The following is an 18445-nucleotide window of genomic DNA, read 5'->3' on the forward strand; positions in this document are numbered from 1 at the left end:
GTAGCATATCTGGAAAAATAAAGATAAGCTTTAAAGCTAGCCAGACTTCTCTATCCTATTATCTTAAGACAAATATGAACCTCATCACTGGCTGTAGCCCAGTTCGGCTTTTGAAGGCAAAACTTTGTCTCCTAATATGCCTTCAAGACATTACTACACGTTTAGTTCTGAGGTCCAAAAACCAATGCTCTGGATGCTCATAAATATGCATTTTCTTTACACTTTCAAGTAAGCTGCTATTGCTGTCATTCACTTTTAGTTAAGACCTGTCAGGTGGTGTTTCTTTTGAAGGAAAGAAGTTTAAATTACGAGTGAACTGAAGATACGTAGTTCTAAGGAGTGCTAAAATTATGAGTGAGTTGGAGAGATTATTCCTCACGAGTAATTTTAGGATCCCAAGGGATAATAGTGATGTGTACAAGAGATGTTGCTTTCTCCGCTAATTCCATTAAAAGCCTCTGATTTCTGTATTACTGGAGTGAGACTCCAAAAACCTGCTTTTCCATCTTACATAATCACTTTCACGGCATCCTGTAACATCCACCTCTGCTAAGACTGTCAGTGCATTGACTCCTGGAGTGACAGTGATATATAGGCCTGACAAAGCATCCTTCGCAGTATGCTTCATTGAAGTGAGAACGGCAAATGCTGACAGTATTACTGAAAATCTTTTACTTAGGCAGAATTAATAAATTACAACTTGTATTTTGGGATGGTCTTGTAATATACAGCTGGTCCAGAATGATATGACTTACTAGTAAGGAATTACTGCATCTTGGCAGACAGCATCCAATTTATTTTCAATTCTGAGAACAGCATTATCCGCTGGATAAGACACTGGATCAGGAGTTAGGGAATTCAGGATCCTGGTTGTGCCATTCAGGATCGTGATCGTGCCATTCTTTTGGTGCTTGACCTCACACAGGTCTCTTCACCCAGATGTTTTTTTTCTTTCTCCCACTCTTTTCCTTTTTTAATCTGTCTCATTGTCGTTGGTGTGTGATGTGGCTGTATGTAGTGTCACCTCAGCTCCTGCAGCTTCTGTATTCCTAGCTGAATGCTGTGAATTGCCTGCTTGAACTAAATCTGTAAATTTAGTCCATTACCCGCAAGTTCTAACTCCAGTGCAGGCTTTGTTTGGTTCAGAGTTGGGAAACCTTTCTTTAGCAAGTTGTGACCTGTGGCAAATTAGCAGCGAGTCAATCTGAAGCAGAATCACAGAATCATAAGGGTTGGAAGGGACCTCAAGAGATTATCAGGTCCAACCCCCCTGCCAAAGCAGGCTCCCTAGGACAGATCACACAGATAGATAGGCATCCAGACGAGTCTTGAATATCTCCAGAGATGGAGACTCCACAACCCCCCTGGGCAGCCTGTGCCAGGGCTCTGTCACCCTCACTGTGAAAAAGTTCTTCTGCATGTTGGTGACGAATTTCCTATACTCTAACTTGCAGCCATTGCCCCTTGTCCTGTCTCCACAGACCACTGAAAAGGGGCTGGCCATTTCCCCCTGCATCCCATACTTAAGATATTTATAAACATTAGTAAGGTCCCCCCTTAGTCTTCTTTTCTCAAGGCTGAACAGTCCCAGCTCACTCAGCCTTTCCTCATAGGGGAGATGCTCCAGGCCCTTAATCATCCTCATAGCCCTTCTCTGGGCTCTCTCCAGGAGATCCTTGTCCTTTTTATACCGGGGAGCCCAGAACTGAACACAATACTCCAGGTGGGGCCTGACCAGGGCAGAGTAGAGGGGAAGGACCACCTCCTTCGACCTGCTGGCCACACTCCTCCTGATGCACCCCAGGATCCCATTGGCTCTCTTAGCCACCAGGGCACACTGCTGGCTCATGGCCAACCTGTCATTAACCAGGACCCCCAGGTCCTTCTCCACAGAGCTCCTCTCCAGCAGGTCATCCCCCAGCCTGTACTGATTCAAGCGGTTATTCCTTCCCAGGTGCAAGACTCTACACTTGCTTTTGTTGAATCTCATCCGGTGTCTCCCTGCCCAGCTCTCCAGCCTGTCCAGGTCTCTCTGGATGGCAGCACAGTGTTCCTGCGTGTCAGCCACTCCTCCCAGCTTTGTATCATCGGCACTTGCTGAGGGTGGATGTTATTCCCTCATCAAGGTTGTCGATGAAGATATTAAACAGGACTGGACCCAACACCGAGCCCTGGGGAACACCACTAGTCACAGGTCTCCAGTCAGACTCTGCTCCACTGATCACCACCCTTTGAGCCCGGTCCGACAGCCAGTTCTCAACCCACCTCACTGGCCACTCATCTATCCCATACTCTCAGCTTTTCTATCAGGATGTCATGGGAGAGAGTATCAAAAGCCTTGCTGAAGTCAAGGTAGATGACATCCCCTGCTCTCCCTCCGTCTACTTAGCTGGTGATGACATCATAGAAGGCTGTGAGATTGGTCAAGCACAATCTTCCCTTGGTGAATCCATGCTGAGTACTCCTCATGACCTTCTTCTCTTCCAGTTGCTTGGAGATGGCATCCAGAACAAGCTGTTCCATCACCTTTCCAGGGATAGAAGTGAGGCTGACTGGCCTATAGTTGCCCAGATCCTCCTTCTGGACCTTTTTGAAGACCGGAGTGACATTGGCTATCCTCCAGTCTTCACGCAATTCTCCCATTCTCCAAGACCTGTTGAAGATGATAGAGAGCTTGGCAACAAGGATGCTGGCTTACATTAATGTTAGGGGTTTCAGCAGAACAAGACGTGTTAGGGAGAAGCGACCCTAGCTTCTGCTGAGCTGCGCTGTCTCTGAGGCTCTGTACCTGGCTCATCATGTGACTTTGAAAATGTCCTTTGTTTGCCACAAGGCTTTTTTTGTTTTTCATAAAATCAGATCTATGATTTAATGCTGGGTGACATATTGATACCATTCAAATACCACCATCCTGTTGTATGTGAGAACAGAAAACTGAAACTGTTAGAAATGAATGTGATGTGGTATCTGAAGTAGAAGTCCTGTACTCTGTTCAGTACAGCCTCATCTGTTCCCTGAGTTGTTCAGGTTTTCTGGGGCGCCTCCAGGACCTCGCTGTTCCAGCTAAGGTAGAGGAAGCTGTGGGTGACAGGTTGTGTCCTTCCCTTTCTGGACTAACTGCCCCCATTACTCCTTTAAGCAAAGTCCCACATCAGAATGGCTGGTTGGGTTTGTCTGGGGAGTCTGTGACTCCTGGGAGGGTGCCCGTGAAGGAACAGAGGCACAGGGATAAGGATAAGGGATGACTCCAGATCTATGTGGTGCTACAGTCCAACTGTGGTGTGCACTGGTAACCTAATAAGACTGGACAGATCAGGTAGTCTGGAGTTAACTATAGCACAGGGAGAGAGATCCTCTCCTGAAACATCACTGACCCTTTATCCAGAAAGTTTAATATTATTGTGACAGTACTTGATTTTGTGGTGCTTGTTCAGCAACCACTGCTGTGAATGACTCGGTGATGTTGTCTGGCTGCAGTACAGTGGTATGATATACACCAGAGTAATGGGGAATAAATTACAAATTACTGATATTGAAAACATTTTTCAGGCAGTGCTTGGTTTGGTCCCCTTCATGTACTCAAGAGGTTAAACTTGTTGCCAGATATGTAGTCTGGAAGGGTTTGTTGCTGGTTCAGATAGGCTAAGGCTGTTAAAGGGGTTTTCTTCAATAGGAAGAGACAGAAAGGGCTATTGCTTTCCTTTTGATCATGGTCTTAGAATAATTTACATGTGTGTTGGGCTTTTTCCCTCAAAAAAAATACCCTAACAGGGAATCTTTGACTTCTCCTGTGACTTCAGTTACTCCTGTTCTGTTTAAGGTCAAAATAAAGTCATTTATGGAAGACAGTGGGAGAAATTTCTGGCTATGTAGTTGCAAGGATAAGAACAACAGAGTAGATGTTTTGGTGAACATCTGTTAGGTTGGATGTGCTTTATTGTGGGCAACTGAATTGGATGACCTGGTCATCAGTCTCTGTATTTTCCTTTATTGTCTTGAAGTGCTCTCAGTGGAGAACTATTAGTAGTATTTTCCTACCCTCCTGCCTAAGCACAGGCTAGCTTTTATTGGAGCTAACCTCTCATAATTATAAAGCCAACATCATAGTAACAAGCAAACAGATGGGGCATATAATATTCATAAATTATTGAACTCAGCTTCCTCATCCTTCACAGTAAGCTCTTCAGGACAGGGCCAGGCAGTGTCTTGTGAGCACCTACAGTTACAACTAGGAAGTAAGCAACAGCCAATGTGATTTGTTAGATCCATTCAATTTTCATTCTCTGACAGAGTAGCAAACTTTATCAATGGGGAAGAGGAAGAGGTGACATATGTCTTGACCTTATCAAGGTTTATTGACAATAAACAGACTAGAGATGTGTGAATATGAAGCTATTGCAAGATGGGTACCAAACTGGTTTCAAAGCTGTTCTCACTACTTAATAGTTTATTGTCTGTTTGTAAAGGTGTAATAAAGGGATCTGTAGTGATCTGCCCTGAACCCAGTATTTTAATTGCAAGCAGGAAGGTGAATTTAGTTTGCAGATTCTACCAGCATGAGATGCAGTAAAGAGGTAAGAGTTGAAGATTAAAATTTAAACTGAATTTGAAAACTCAATGAAATTGCTTGAAAAGACGGAATACAAGCCAACAAGGAAAAGGACAAGATTTTGTTAACTTTGGTATAAATAATTGACCTATAGACTGAATATGGGTAAGAGATGCTTAGGCAATAATTTTGGAGAAAGGATTTATAACAGTGAGGAGTCACAGGCAAACTGTGATTGAATGTGTTAGAGTATATACATAAAAGATACCAGTAAGGCAGTGCTGTCTTCAGCTTTGTACAAACATGAGGAAAAAAGTCCAGGGGAGAGCAAGAGGAGCCCAGAAAACAAAGGGACTGAAGCACTGGCTTAATCTGGAGAACACTTGAGAGACTTAATGGCAGTTGTTAAATACATAAAAGCCTTATGCAAGAAAGAAGGGAATGTCCTCCAATCTTGGGGTGGGTATGTCAACAAGTAATGTGCTAAGAGTTCAACACAGGAGATTTGAGTTGGATGTTGGACATGTGGAAACTTTTCATGATAAACCTATTGAATCACGGGGAAAAGCTCATGAGGGTGTGCCATCTCTGAATTTAAAGACCTGCTTTTCTGTGGCTCTGTAGTCTGTGTGTGGAATGTGGTTGCTGGATGTGTCCTCCAGGTGGGTATCTGTGACAACAGTTAGTTGTCTCTCTTTCTCTTACCTTTGCTGCTTGGCTTCTATCTGGCAGATCCCCTCCTGTTCAGCTTTTTCCCCTGATAGGTGAGCTAGGAGTACACCTTCAAACGGGGTATGTGTCTGATGCCCTAGGGACGGGGATGGCAAAGGCCAGGAGAGCACGCTCAGGACTTCACAGCTCTGAAACAGTGGTGCTGCATGCCAACTCCATCTTCCTAGAAAGCTCCGACCATAAGTCTGTTTCCACTTATTTCAGGGTATATCACGTATTCCTTCTCTTTGCGGCCAACAAAGTTAATAAAATCAGTGTAAGCCAAATTGGAGCTGGGCACAGTCTGTCTCAGAAAGGCAGGAAGACTCTTTGTGTGCTGTGTGTCCCTCTCACAGTGCTTTACATGCTGCCTTTTTCACACCTCTCATCATCAAAGAAATAGTACCACAGTTGCCATTGTCCAGTAATCACCTAATCAAATGCTTGATAAAAACAGGGCTTTTAATTGCATGAAAGATGGATACTTCACTCCTAACTAATAGTATTTTTGTTTTGCTTTTCCCATTTTCAGAATTTATACTGAAACATGTTTGTTTGGGTTTTTTTTTAATACGAAATTGAAACTGCTAGTAGTCATTCCATAGCAAAGTAATAAAAATGTGCTCAAAACTTCATGTGCACATCCCTGCACATTTATATCATGTAGGTGGAGAAGTGAAACACCCACCCAGTGATCTGTTTCAAAAATTAGTTGTGTTAATTTATTTTTAAAGAAAGGTATTCAGTGTTTTCATAGCTGTCTATTTGAGAAGGAGATGTTGAGATTGTTGGATAGGTTATTTGAAGAACTGCCATTGTGTGTTGAGGATACTCCTTTTACATGGAGCTAGGCATACACCTGTTGGGCTTCAGCAAAAGGTTGTAAAAGATGATTTAGCATTGAAAGACTTGAAAAAGGACCTCCCGTCAAACAGTATCTGGTAAGCATCAATGTTTTTAGTGCTGTTCTTCAGAGACTTTAGAATGGTCTTGCAGTTAGTTGTGTATATTCTACAGATACTGAAAAACAATGTAATTACCTGACTAATAAGCTGATTAAAAGTATTGATGTTATTCTTTTGGTTGGTACATTATTGATAACCAGTTTTCTGAATTTCTTTTCTTGATTGCTTATGTAGGTTTTTTTAATATTCCCGAAAAGAACTATCAGAAAAGGTGCTAATTTAAATACATTCTAAATTATGCATTACAATCAATGTATGTCTAATAAAGATTTTAAATACAAAGCATTTCTTTAATTAGATGCCGCTTTTCATGGCAACTCATAGCAAATTCTGAGGGACTTTCTAAGGGATTCTGTTTCCAGTCAGATTATTATATTTAACAAATATTACAAGATTTTTGTTTACGAATCAGGGAAAGATAGCAATAATTAAATGGGTATATTTTGGTATACTTAAGATTACTTTATATTTGGGGTTTTTTTTCAATCTTGCATGCAGCATAAAAGGAACTTATTCATTTTAATGCATCCTTCTTGTTGGCTTAAAGCTGAAATATAGTTGCTTGAAAATTAATTTACCCCTCATGAATGACTGGTTGGATTATCTTTGTAGCATTAAATGTCAACCCTGAGCTCGGAGCACATTGTGTCTACGGTAAAAAGTTGTCCCTGAGCACTTAATGTTGTGTTAAATGATGATGTGTCCTTTGCAAATGTATTATTAGTGTCAAGCTGTTCCGTCTCTCAAGATTGAAAAATGGTCAGTGATTTGAGCTGCCATTAAACCTGAATAAAATAGAGAGAGGCTGTGGGGGGTTTTCATGCCTTTTCTGAGTACAGACATAGTCTCGAGTAGGTGTAAGACATATCAAAATGTTTCAGTTAACCTGACTCCAAAAACTCCATTTGGAATCCCAGCAATTAAAAATAAGGAAATATCGCTCTTGGTCCTGGGGAAAAGAACGGTCATCAAATGTGTCTGTCTGACACTAAGGGCACAAAACCCAATAATAAATACGTGAGAGCTTAGTCTTGTGGTCCACAGATGTGAACTAGAGTTCTGCCTGTGATTCTCAAACATAGAATATAGCACTGTTACTGGTATGTTACTTTCTGTGTGATTTTGTCTGAGGTTACGCCTGAAATTCCCATGGAATTTTGGTTTTCAGGGATTCCTCTAACATCCTAAATAAATAGTTGTTACACTTTCAGAGTTACAGTTTTATGGAAGAGGCTTGTGTGTTTAGGATGTGCCGTGTGTGAGTAGAGTTTCACAGCAGAGTTTCACAGAGTTTCACAGGATTGGAATTCTGCTACTTGAGGAATATAAAGTGACAGGTGTAAAATCTCTGGAAGGTATTTAGTCATACATTTCCCTACGTGCACCTTAGAGCTAGGTGCCTAGGTGCCTTTATGGACCTGGGTGATGTTACAAAGCACTGGAGAAAACAATTCTTTCCCCATGCCAGACACCTAACTTGCCAACATTAATGAAGACACTTAAGGAAGAATCCTGCTACTGTGTCTGAGGTGATAGAGCCTGGTTTAGAGGAGTCCCAGGGTATGTAGGGGGAAAAAACCCAACTACCTTATATTCCCCCTACTAAAAAACAAAGTACTGTAAATTATGGAATTTTTGAAAGTACAAACTGATTGGAACTCTCTCGTCCCTTGACTTGCTGTTTACAGACCCTACTGAATCATTGTGGTGCACTTTAGTTACGTTACTGTAGTTGCATTAAGGCATTTCAGACGATGCTTTTATGGCCAAATTCTTTCCAAGTTGTCAGCCAGTTAGCTGGTTGCAGGGAAGTGTTCCCTGATGCATGGGAAAAGGCAAATGCTGTGCCCATCTTCAAGAAAACTAGGACATGGACATACTAGAGTGAACCCAGTGAAAAGCCTAAATGACAATCTGGAACACAGCTTGAGAGAGGTGGTTTCTTCAGCTCTGAGAAGGCTCACCTGAGATGATCTTTCTGCCAACAGATATTTAATAGAAGGTTACAGACAGAGTGGAGCCTAACTCTTCTCAAAGGTACACAACGGTAGGACAAGAAGCAAGTTTGCACAGGGAAATTCCAATTACGTAGCAGAAAAATGTTTTTACCAGAAGGATGGTACACTGTTGGGAAAAGGTTGCTTAAAGAGGTAGTGAAATCTCCACTTTTGGAGATACTCAAAGCCCAGCTAGACAAGCTCAGCTGGACTAGCTCCCTAAGCAACTGGAGCTAACTTTGAGGTTGGATCCAGTTTAGAAGTTGGCTCTGTTCTGAGTAGAGGGTTGGACCAGATGACCTCCAGAAATGCCTTTTAACATAAACATGTAACAACACAAAATAACATAACATAATATTACATAACGTGACATGAGGGGGTTGTTAGGCATTGCAATGGGCTGCCCAGGGAAGTGGTGGAGTCTCCATCCCAGGAGGTATTTAAAAGACAGTTAGATGTAATGCTGAGGGACATGGTTTAGTGGTGTTTGGCAGGTTAGGATGATGGTTGGACTTGATGATCTAAAGGGCCCCTTCCAACCAAGACAATCCTATAATTCTATAACTTGTCCTATCAGACTCCAGTTTAAAGCCCCAGGGACTGCAGCCAGTCACAGGAACAGTTCTGAAGAAACAGTGTGATAGTTAAGGTATATCTTCACAGCAGTGGCTCTGTAGCACAGCTGACCTAAATTGGCTTGGGAACCACCACAGCATAGCTGAGCAAGGTGGAACTAAAACTGTTGGATTAGATGCATTTTACAGTCCCTTCGTGGCTCTGTGATGCTCTCTATAGCACTAGTAATACTGAAGATTACATGTCTTGCATGTAAGGAGGATGTGCAGAGTAACTTGACTGAGCCTTGTTCCATCTTGGACCTTCACCCCTGCCAGCAAGACCTAACCTTTCCCTTCCCTCTGTTACAACGGGAAAAAGGAGGGAATGCTCAACAACAGATTGTGGAAACCCTGAAAAGACCAGAGGACCATTTTCTAGTTCTTGGTTTGTTCTGTGGGGTTTTATGGAGGGTTCCTGGAACCTTCGCTAATTCCAGTCAATAATCATAACAGCAATAGTGAGTCCAGCTTAACAAGGTGTGTGATTTCACACTGCCAGTTTGGCAGTAAAGCCTGCCACAGTTTGTCTTTAGTTCCTAATTAGCTATGTATACATTTTAATACGGGTTTCAGCATCAGTTACATTAATGTACTTTAGTTAAACTACTAGGGGTAACTAAATTTTACCCAGTAGTTGTCGTTTTATTACACCTTAATACTTTATCATATGAAATGGATTGCTACTGTATGGAAAATGTCTTACTAATGTTTTGGTTATGACTGTAATCCCAGCACAGAAATATTGAGGACAGCAGTTTGTTGGTTGTTACAAATTATAGTGAAAGTGTTGAAAGGAATTTTAAATCTGTAATGTTGATAAGCAAATTTTACTATCTGTCAGGTTTTTTTGGCATGCTGTAAATAACTCATCTTCAAATAATTTGTCTGAGTAATTAAATTTAGATTGCACATTTCTCATTTCAAATATTTTGACTCTTATCTATTTGCTTTTCCATTGTGGCTTAATTGGTGTGGTCTATATAAACGGACAATAAATTTATATACCTTTGTTATAAAGATCAGTCAGTGAATAGAACTTGGTATTCATCCCAGACAGAAATATGATTGAATGTATTTGCAAGATTAAAGCACTGAATTTACTTTTTTCTAATTAAAGGCAATTAAAGATTTGCAGACACAAATAAAAGACAATGAATTGAGGAATAAGTGTAGGAGCAAGTCCATTTGCAGGTGAAAAGAAGTGCCTTTGAAGCAGAACCAGCTGTATTTTCATTGAAAGAATAACAGTTTAGGAAGCTTTTCTGCATGTGCTTGCTTGATAGCATAATGTACTCATAAGCAGCTTACGCAGTACAGTATTCAGAAAATAGCAGTGCATTAATTTTTAAAGTAGCAAATGCAGGCGAAGAGCAACGCTGCCACATGATGATAATGAAGGTGGATATTGTAAAGTCTACTGAGAGAAAAGAAAGCAGGGAGCTCCCGAAATGTGAACATTTATAAAACAATAACTAGATATTCATATGATAATAAGCTTGGACAGAAGCATCAACAAAGGCCAAAGATGCAGTCCTGTTTCTGCTTAAGCCTGATGAATTGAAAAGCAGAGAGGCAGTCTTTAGTCTGTTATTCAATTCCAGTAATGAGCTATTGTTAGAATGAAAGAGTAAATATCTGGAAGGGTTGGGAATCTTAATTCTTTTTTTCTTCTCATGAAGTTATTCTATAGATTTGTTCAGGTTGTATCTTAAACAGCAGCATCTTTCAACACAATGTAAATGTAGTCAGTTTTCTTAAATATAGTGCCCAGCATGTTGCGTTCTCAGTTACATGTATAACGGAGCTTGGTATGTGAGCACAAGCATGATGTTACACATACTACCTGGTAATGGCACAGTATTTTTGTAGACTAAAAAGAATAATGATCACCCAGAACATAATGAACTTGTCTAGCTCATATGTATTATGTAGTTTAATTTTTGCATTAATCATGGTGTCATTGGAGGTTTCGTTAAAAAGAACACTGAATATACAAGATCAGGTCATCTCTAATCTGTTATTAAAATTATTGAATAGGAGATATATGGGATCTCCATTCCCCTTGTGAATAGAGATAAATCACAAAAAATATTGTGAAATCTATAGTATTTTAACCCGAGTTACATACAACTCATTGCATATTGTATGAATCCCTAATACTCACTATGAGGGAAACACTTTGGCATTTTTCTCAATGCAGCTGTGCTTAGTAGCTCAAAAACTTCATATATTTCACCCTTATCTTCACCCTTTTGTAATCCTACAGTTAGTGGAATGGTCTTCATTTCTACCAGCGGAAAATTTTCCAAGCAGGATCTGTAAACAGGGCACAGCTCACTTAAGCTCATATTGAGGTCACATTGCCACCAAAGGAGTCAAAAAAACTGTGCAAGAAGGATGGAAGGAAGGGATGAGATGAGGGCTGAGCTCTGGAGAGCTCCTGAAGGGTGAAGGCATCGTCAGGCACTGAAGTGGAAAGGTAGATGATGTTTGCAGCTGGTCTTGGGAAGCAATACAAGCGGAGAGATGATGGCTGTAGTCACTAGGAAACATGGACTAGTTCTTTGCCTTAAAAATGGAAAGTGGTGGACTTTGGAAAAGCCATGAAGAAAGATGTGGCAAATCTGTTAAAAAAATAAAGGGGGGGGAGGGATGAGATGATGAATTGATAACAATAATGAGAAGTAGAAGAGGAAAGGATTTTGTTTAAGTAATACAAAAAGCAAGATTTGGTCTGGAAAGTTTCCAGTTCTATCTTTTTTGGCTTCTTCTTGACTTTATACATTCTCCCGGGAAAACTCAATGTCTTGGATAGATGTTGGGTAAAGCAGACAAATGGGGCTTTTTCTGATGAGTCTGTCTTAACTGGCTTTGACGGTCACTTCCTGGGAAGGAGAAACAGCTTAGGCTGATGACTCTGACAGATAAATGTACAAGAAGGCTTGCGGGATAAGTGAGATAAAACTAGAAGACATGCGGAGTGTGAATATACGTATTCCAACTGGTTGACTTAGCAGGCCCACTAGCGCATGGGGAGCCTGTGTTATTTATTTCTGCCTGTTTTCCAGGTGGCAATGATCAGTACTCACGTGGTCGGGGCTTTGCATTTCATAGTGCTTTATAGTCCTGCAGTGCAGATGTCTTTCGCAAGGCCTCAGAAAGTTCAGATGTTTTAAGAGTCTTTCAGTACAATTGCTGAATCTGGTTTTCATTACAAAGAACTCCACAGATGCCCTTTTTAAACTTTTGCTCTTGGTGGACTCAGACTGTTTCCCTACCATTTTTATTTTCCTTTTGGCTATCGTGTTTAGCAAGGAGAGTGGTAAATTACTGGCAGGTGCATAGATTTGGAGAACTACCAGCTCTAGAGTCATTGTTAAGGTAGCCTATTTGTTATATGGGGGGGTTAGTTGTTCAGATCAGATTTAATATAAATCTGGAAGTATTCTCTCCATAAGTAGAATCCATTCTTAGCCGTAGCTGCAACACTGGAATAAACAGTAGCAGAGTGCCTGAAACCAAGGGAAAGAACACCAATAATCTTTCCCTTTACTAGGAATAGTTTTGGTCCTGCTGATAGATGTGGTTCACAAACTGGATCTCTTGTGCACTATTTACTACTGCTCGTGTCACCTTCACTGTTGAGCCCTGGAGATGAGGAAGGAGGACGGGCAATGGGAGGAAGGGGAGGTGGGTTCGGTAGCTGACTTGTTTCCTGTTCTAAATGAGCTTTACAAAGCTTTTCTAGTTTTCATTATCTATTGACATTACATCACTTGAAGGGAAACCTCTGACTATCCTCCTTTATTTACCCCTGATGGGAGAGCAGCAAACCTGAATTATGAGAACTGAAATTGAACTTAGTCCTTGTCAGTTCTATAAGTCTAAACGAAGGTATTTTTCATGCTTAAAACATCTCATATGGATAAATTTTTGTAGTTTGTTCGCAAGTAAGTAAGAACAGCTGCATCACTTTATTGAAAGTTGGCTCCCAACAAACAAACAAAAAAATTTAAGGCTGGGGTATATCTATGCCAAATTTCAGCCTGCAGTGAATTTTTATGAGTTATAAACTGCAATTTATAATGGAAATTCTGACAGCTCTTTAACTGTTTCATAGCAAAAGTACAGCTGCAGCACTTTAGGGAGAAGAAACATTTTCTCTTTCTGGCTGGCTTCATCTCATGGCTTAGCCACTTTAGTGGTTCCTTCCATTCTTTCATTAATTATCAAAAAAAATAATGGTTCTCCTGGTATCAATGTTGGTATCATTGATAAATAGTCATGCTGTCATCTTTTCTTCACTCTGTCCTCTAAGAAGATTCCTTGGCTCTATGTTTTTGTTCTTTTATTTTTTCCCAATAGACATGGTTTCAGTCATTTTTGCTTTTTTTATTATCTTCTAAGTTATTTCAGGTCTTTTATGAATAATATCTGACCAAAGGATAATACAGAGACCTTTGCAATATATAATCCCTAGGGTTTGAGGAGAGATTATACAATGAAAGCAAATTTGTAATGCGAGTTCAGCATCCACAATATGCTACACAGCTCTGTATTGAATGTGAGCAGTGGTAGAAAGACTGCAGTAAGGCAGGGTGGTGTTTCCATGAATCCAGTATATCTTTCTTCTCAAATTCATGTTTCAGAATTTCACCTCATCATAATATCCCATTTTTAAAAGTGACCATAAAATGAGATCATACTATTGATTATAAATGTAAGATCACATCTGGTTGAGCAAATGGGAGCATTGCATACACAAAACTACTCGACACAGTTTTAGAGGAAAGGTTAAATTATTTGAAAGTAACAATAACGAAAGGTAGTGTGCAAGGAGGTGAAATTAGTGTTTGAAAAATGGCCAAACATTTCTGCTTTAAGCCTTGTAGCTCAGCTGGACAAAAAAGGGGGGGAGGGTGTCAAAGGGAAAGGACATTTTTGAAAAAGCCGAAGCAGTTGCCCTGAGGCTCTACCCCTCTGAGAAGTTTTCTCACAGATTCCTCTTTTACTTCTCCTACCTTGACTTGTGTTGACATAAATTATGGTTAATAGTACATAGACAGCAGAAATATCCCTGAGAGTTATCAAGTGGTTTATGCTTTATTATTAAGTTGAGATAAATGATTTATGCCACTTCTATGTACTTGCATGTCCTCCTCTGAACTCCGTTCATATGGCCTCATGGTAACCAAGCACTTGGCTGCACTCCTTGTGGCTGCCAGAAGTCTTTCTAAGTTTTCTAACGTCCATCTAAGACACTTCTACAAGATTCTGTGCAATGTGTTTCTACAAGCAGATGGTGTGAAGCAATGGTTTTATTAGCACTTACTTGGACTGACCTGTGTGTCTGAGTTCTTCTGATAGGTGTGAATCATGTTCCGGTTCAGCATAATGAAACATTTGCGCTCTCCATAACGTCCTGTATTGCAGATCCCTGTCTGCACTAGAGATGACTAATCAGCAAAAATTATAATGGAAATTTTGTTTTTATTGAAATGTGAGGGAAAAAGGTCATCCACTTTTAATCTATTTTTACTTATTTGTTGTCCAATTTGTTGAACAGTTTTAAACACCATTGTACGAGTGGACGGGTATCCGTATGTGCATTTTGGCTTTACAACTGAAATAATTGCTGAAATTCTGTATCTTTTTTTGCATCTTTTTCATTAATTGTGCTTTTCTGCTCTAGGAAAACAAGATTATAAGAAAACCAGGCCTATGTTAAGAGCTACAAGATTAAAAGCAGAAGCCAAGAAAACTGCACTAGGTGTAAAGGTAGAGATCTATTTGATAGCTTATACCACCTATGTGTATATGTTGTTTCTTTTCCCCATAGATGTACTCTGTGAATATTGATTTCTGAGAGATATTGTTTATGACACTTCAAAATCTAAGTAGAATGCCAGAATCTAAAATATTTATGATGGGATGCTTTTACTTAACCCTAAAATAACTAGAATAGTTGAAATGCTAAAATATTTAAAGTAGTCCATGTCCCTGTTATGACGCATACTAACGTTAAGTTCAGTGAAGTACTGTATACTTAGAAAACTGATCTTTTCAGGGAGCCTGTCTACACACAGAACAAGTGCTTTAATGATTTCATATAGTTATAAAAATTACAATAAACATCTTCCACTTAACTATCCTATGCCCAACAGTAATTTAATGACCGGATTTGTTAAGTGTTGTAAATTCTCAGCATTATTATCTCAGTCTACATCTTTGTGTACTGCCTCTGACTTGGCAAAAGAAGGCTTAACTAACAGAAAAACACATGGAAAGGTGCTGAACTTCATTTTTGGAATTGTCCCTTTTTCAGCAGGTTGAAGTATCGTGGTGACTATTTTATCATGGCTGTGAATGTGAGCAAGGCAGAGAATTAGGAATGTTGTGTGCTATCTACTAGCCAGTGTGACATCAGAAGAGGATTTATCTGAACACACATTGTTTATTTAAGTTGCAACCAGTAGTTTTCCCTCACACTTATTTTCAAATCAAATTGATATTAGTGTAGGAGTAAAGGAGAAAAGCAGGGAAAATGAAAAAATGTAGATCAAATACCTGAGTATTCTAGTGAAAGAAACTTCAGAAATGTTAAAAGGAGAACATTTTCTTGTTTCTGGCAGATGAGAAATCAATTTTTTCAAGTTATAGCTTATAGCAAATGCCAAGGTATTACTACCAAGCTGTAACAGCTGTTGAGCTGCCAGATGATGTATTTGGTTGTCTTCCAGAATTTGCTATTATAATCACGAAACAGTGCTTTCTTTTTGCTCCTGATTGCTGATCTCGATCAAGCATTACCATGCGATGCAGTATGTTTTCACAACATAATCTCCTCAGTTAGTGCTGTGTGTCAGGTTTTAATGAGAAAAAGTAGATTGCCTTTTTTGTTTAAAGGATAGATTATTAACCTTTTGAGTGCAATGCTTTTTCCTTTGTTTCTTCTTAAATTTTACTTTTTCTTTTCATTTTACTTTCAATGACATGACCTTTTAAAAGTGATGTTCTACTTGGAGACTTCTGCTGTACAGCTTAGTTCTTTTAAAAAGTACACGATTTTTGCATGTTTTTCACAAGTGAGAAAAATACGAACCCTGCTCCTTCAAAACCTGGTTTGCTTCCTTATTTTCTTAATTCTTACTTTAAAATGAGAGAGATCATATGTATAGTGAAGAATCAAGTATTAGTGAGTAAAGAAATCAAGAACAATTAATTTTGTACAAATACATTTGTGAGTTTTGCCATCGAGGCACACACGAGCTCTCCAGGTCACGGGATGTTCTGCTAGTTGCGGTGTGCAGCGTCTCAGGTTTGCAATTCTGCCTCTGTCTTTAAGAAAGAAAAGAAAAAACCTGAAAAAGAAATCCTTTAAAATATTGTCTTCCAGCTGTATTAAGTTTTGCACACCTGGACCTTTAATATATGACTTGGGATCATCCCCAAACAGATAACAGTCATTTGCTTTGCTTCCTAATTGCTGAGAAAAGCTGACAGAGCTGAAGCAAAAGGGAAGGTAAGTTGGGCACCTTTCCCTCCAGGGATACACTTGTGAGGGAAAGAAAGCAGGGCCTCTTTATGCGTCCTTCACACTGAGCCTGCTTAATGCCAACAACCTCAGGCTTCCTAAATGTTACAGTACTTCTACGAGAATATGGGCAATCCCTGCAGAATAGAACTCTGCACTCTCCTGACAGACCCTGCAGCTCTCAGCGCGAAAGCGAGGTATATTTAATGTCTCGGGGTAAACTTGCACCTCTTCACATCCTGCAGTGGCAACTCTTCACCCTACTGTATCCCTCCAGTTCATCAGTGTCACCATGGGCAGCGGATCGGCCTTCCTACCCCAGGAGAGGCCCTGTAACTTCTACCCCTCTCTCTCAGACAGGCCTTGTATTGCTCAGTCCATTATTAAGTTCCTCTAGCTGTCCAAGAGCCGTCTTTTTCCATTCAGCCTCCACACCTACCCCAGATACTCCTCTGCTGTCATCTGGATAAATTCTGAAATAAGACTTTCTTGAAGTCTCCTGCTTCGTGTGACAGCAGAGTGTTAAACCAACTGCACCTCATGTCTGTGGCTGTGAGAAGAGTCAGCAGAGTTGAGGAGCCATCAGGTTATGTACATTCATGAAACCATTTGGATCCTTGAGCATGCAGTCCTTTAATTGTTTCCTAATATTCAGAGCTTTTGAGTGTGCCTGAGCTCTTCCTTTGGGAAGGTATCGTCACAGTTGTCATTTCATATTGACAAAGTTCTCTGATGGTGATAAGCAACATGATTCACCTTCCAAAGGCTGAGACTTTAGCCTTGTAGATGATGCAGGACCCAGTTCTGTGCTGTGACAGTTGATTAACTTTGGTCTGTGTTGAGGGAGAAAAAAAAGGAAGTGTAACTACAGAGCAATGAAATGAGTAGGCAGCATTTGAAATAGAAGTTCTTGTAAATCTCTGAGAAAACACATGCATATGTGTATTTACCATGGATTTTATTTGGTTTTGCAGGTTTCAGGACATGCTGCAGTACGCAGAATTTCAAAATATATTAAGAATTTCCTATAAAAAGCTAAGTTGCAGTTAATAAAAATATTGTAGAGGAAGGATATCATTATCATAGATGTAAAACTACAAGCTGTCTGGGAAGGAGGAATAGGTTTATAATTCTGTGAAATACCTAACGCAGTAAGTACTGTACTGCCACTTAACACGATAGGATTTAGTGCTCGCTGATACCTCTAGACTTGTTTTGCACTAGTTCCCAAAGAACTTACTTTCCTGGCTGTAAACTAAGACTTGGTGTAGTATTTAGGAGGCAGGAAAAAGAGGACTGGAAAGTAGTGAAGGGATTTTAGTCCTTAATTTCTATGAAGATAATGAAATTCAACTGTTGTGTATCTCTCCGTGAGAGCTGACAACATTCGCTTAAAAGAAAAAGCCCTATAAATGACATAAAACTTTTCAGAACCAATCCCCTGGAGATCCTTCACATTTCATCGCTGGCATACTAATTAGCTTGTCTTGTCAAACTGTGATTGCCTTGTCATTTTAATGCAGGGTTTAAAGTAACAAAGTTTCTTTCAGTCACTGGCATTTAGTACTTTTTAATTTCCCCAATGAGAGATTTTATCTGTGTTGATAATGTCAGAGAAGCAGCTAAGCACTAATAACTATCAAAAGTTAGTTCAAGCAGGGTGACCATGCTAGTATTTGGTGTGTAATATTTGCTCTTTAAACATGTTTAAATACTGCAGCAGAGCTATTGTGCTGGCCCTGTTTGTATATGTGTCACTGATACAGAGAGTGCCAAAATATATGATGTCTCTTGGAAAAGCAGGACCCCTGTCTCAAGAAACAACTTGGGTGGAAAGCAATATGCTGTGTGTCTCCTAGTGTTTGAATAAGACAAAATTGTTTGTAACAGGACCAAAAGGGGAGCCTCTGAACCTTCTCTGCATGGTTGTTTTGTTGTTGCCCTCGTGGGAGGCTTGTCCTGCTGAAAGCCCACCTGCTCCCTTACCCGGTGGAGCACAAGGGGTCTGCACCATCGTTGATGACTCTGCTCTCAGTGGGCGAGGAAGAAGTGCCAGCAGAAGGGTGGCAAGC

The 18445-nt window shown here is 40.1% G+C and overlaps 1 protein-coding gene across 1 annotated transcript in view; it reads left to right on the forward strand.

Moving 5' to 3' along the window:
• TRIQK (triple QxxK/R motif containing) overlaps positions 1–18445 on the forward strand; it is a gene marked incomplete at both ends in the record, with an annotated part of 41301 nt that overhangs the window by 16542 nt on the left and 6314 nt on the right. The window contains one exon of the mRNA XM_084280228.1: positions 14532–14617. Within this exon, the coding sequence (XP_084136354.1) occupies positions 14532–14617 (86 nt within the window). The remainder of the gene's footprint in view (positions 1–14531; positions 14618–18445) is intronic.

Source organism: Gallinula chloropus (genome assembly GCF_964237585.1).
Source record: "Gallinula chloropus genome assembly, chromosome: 2".
Lineage (NCBI taxonomy): Eukaryota > Metazoa > Chordata > Aves > Gruiformes > Rallidae > Gallinula > Gallinula chloropus.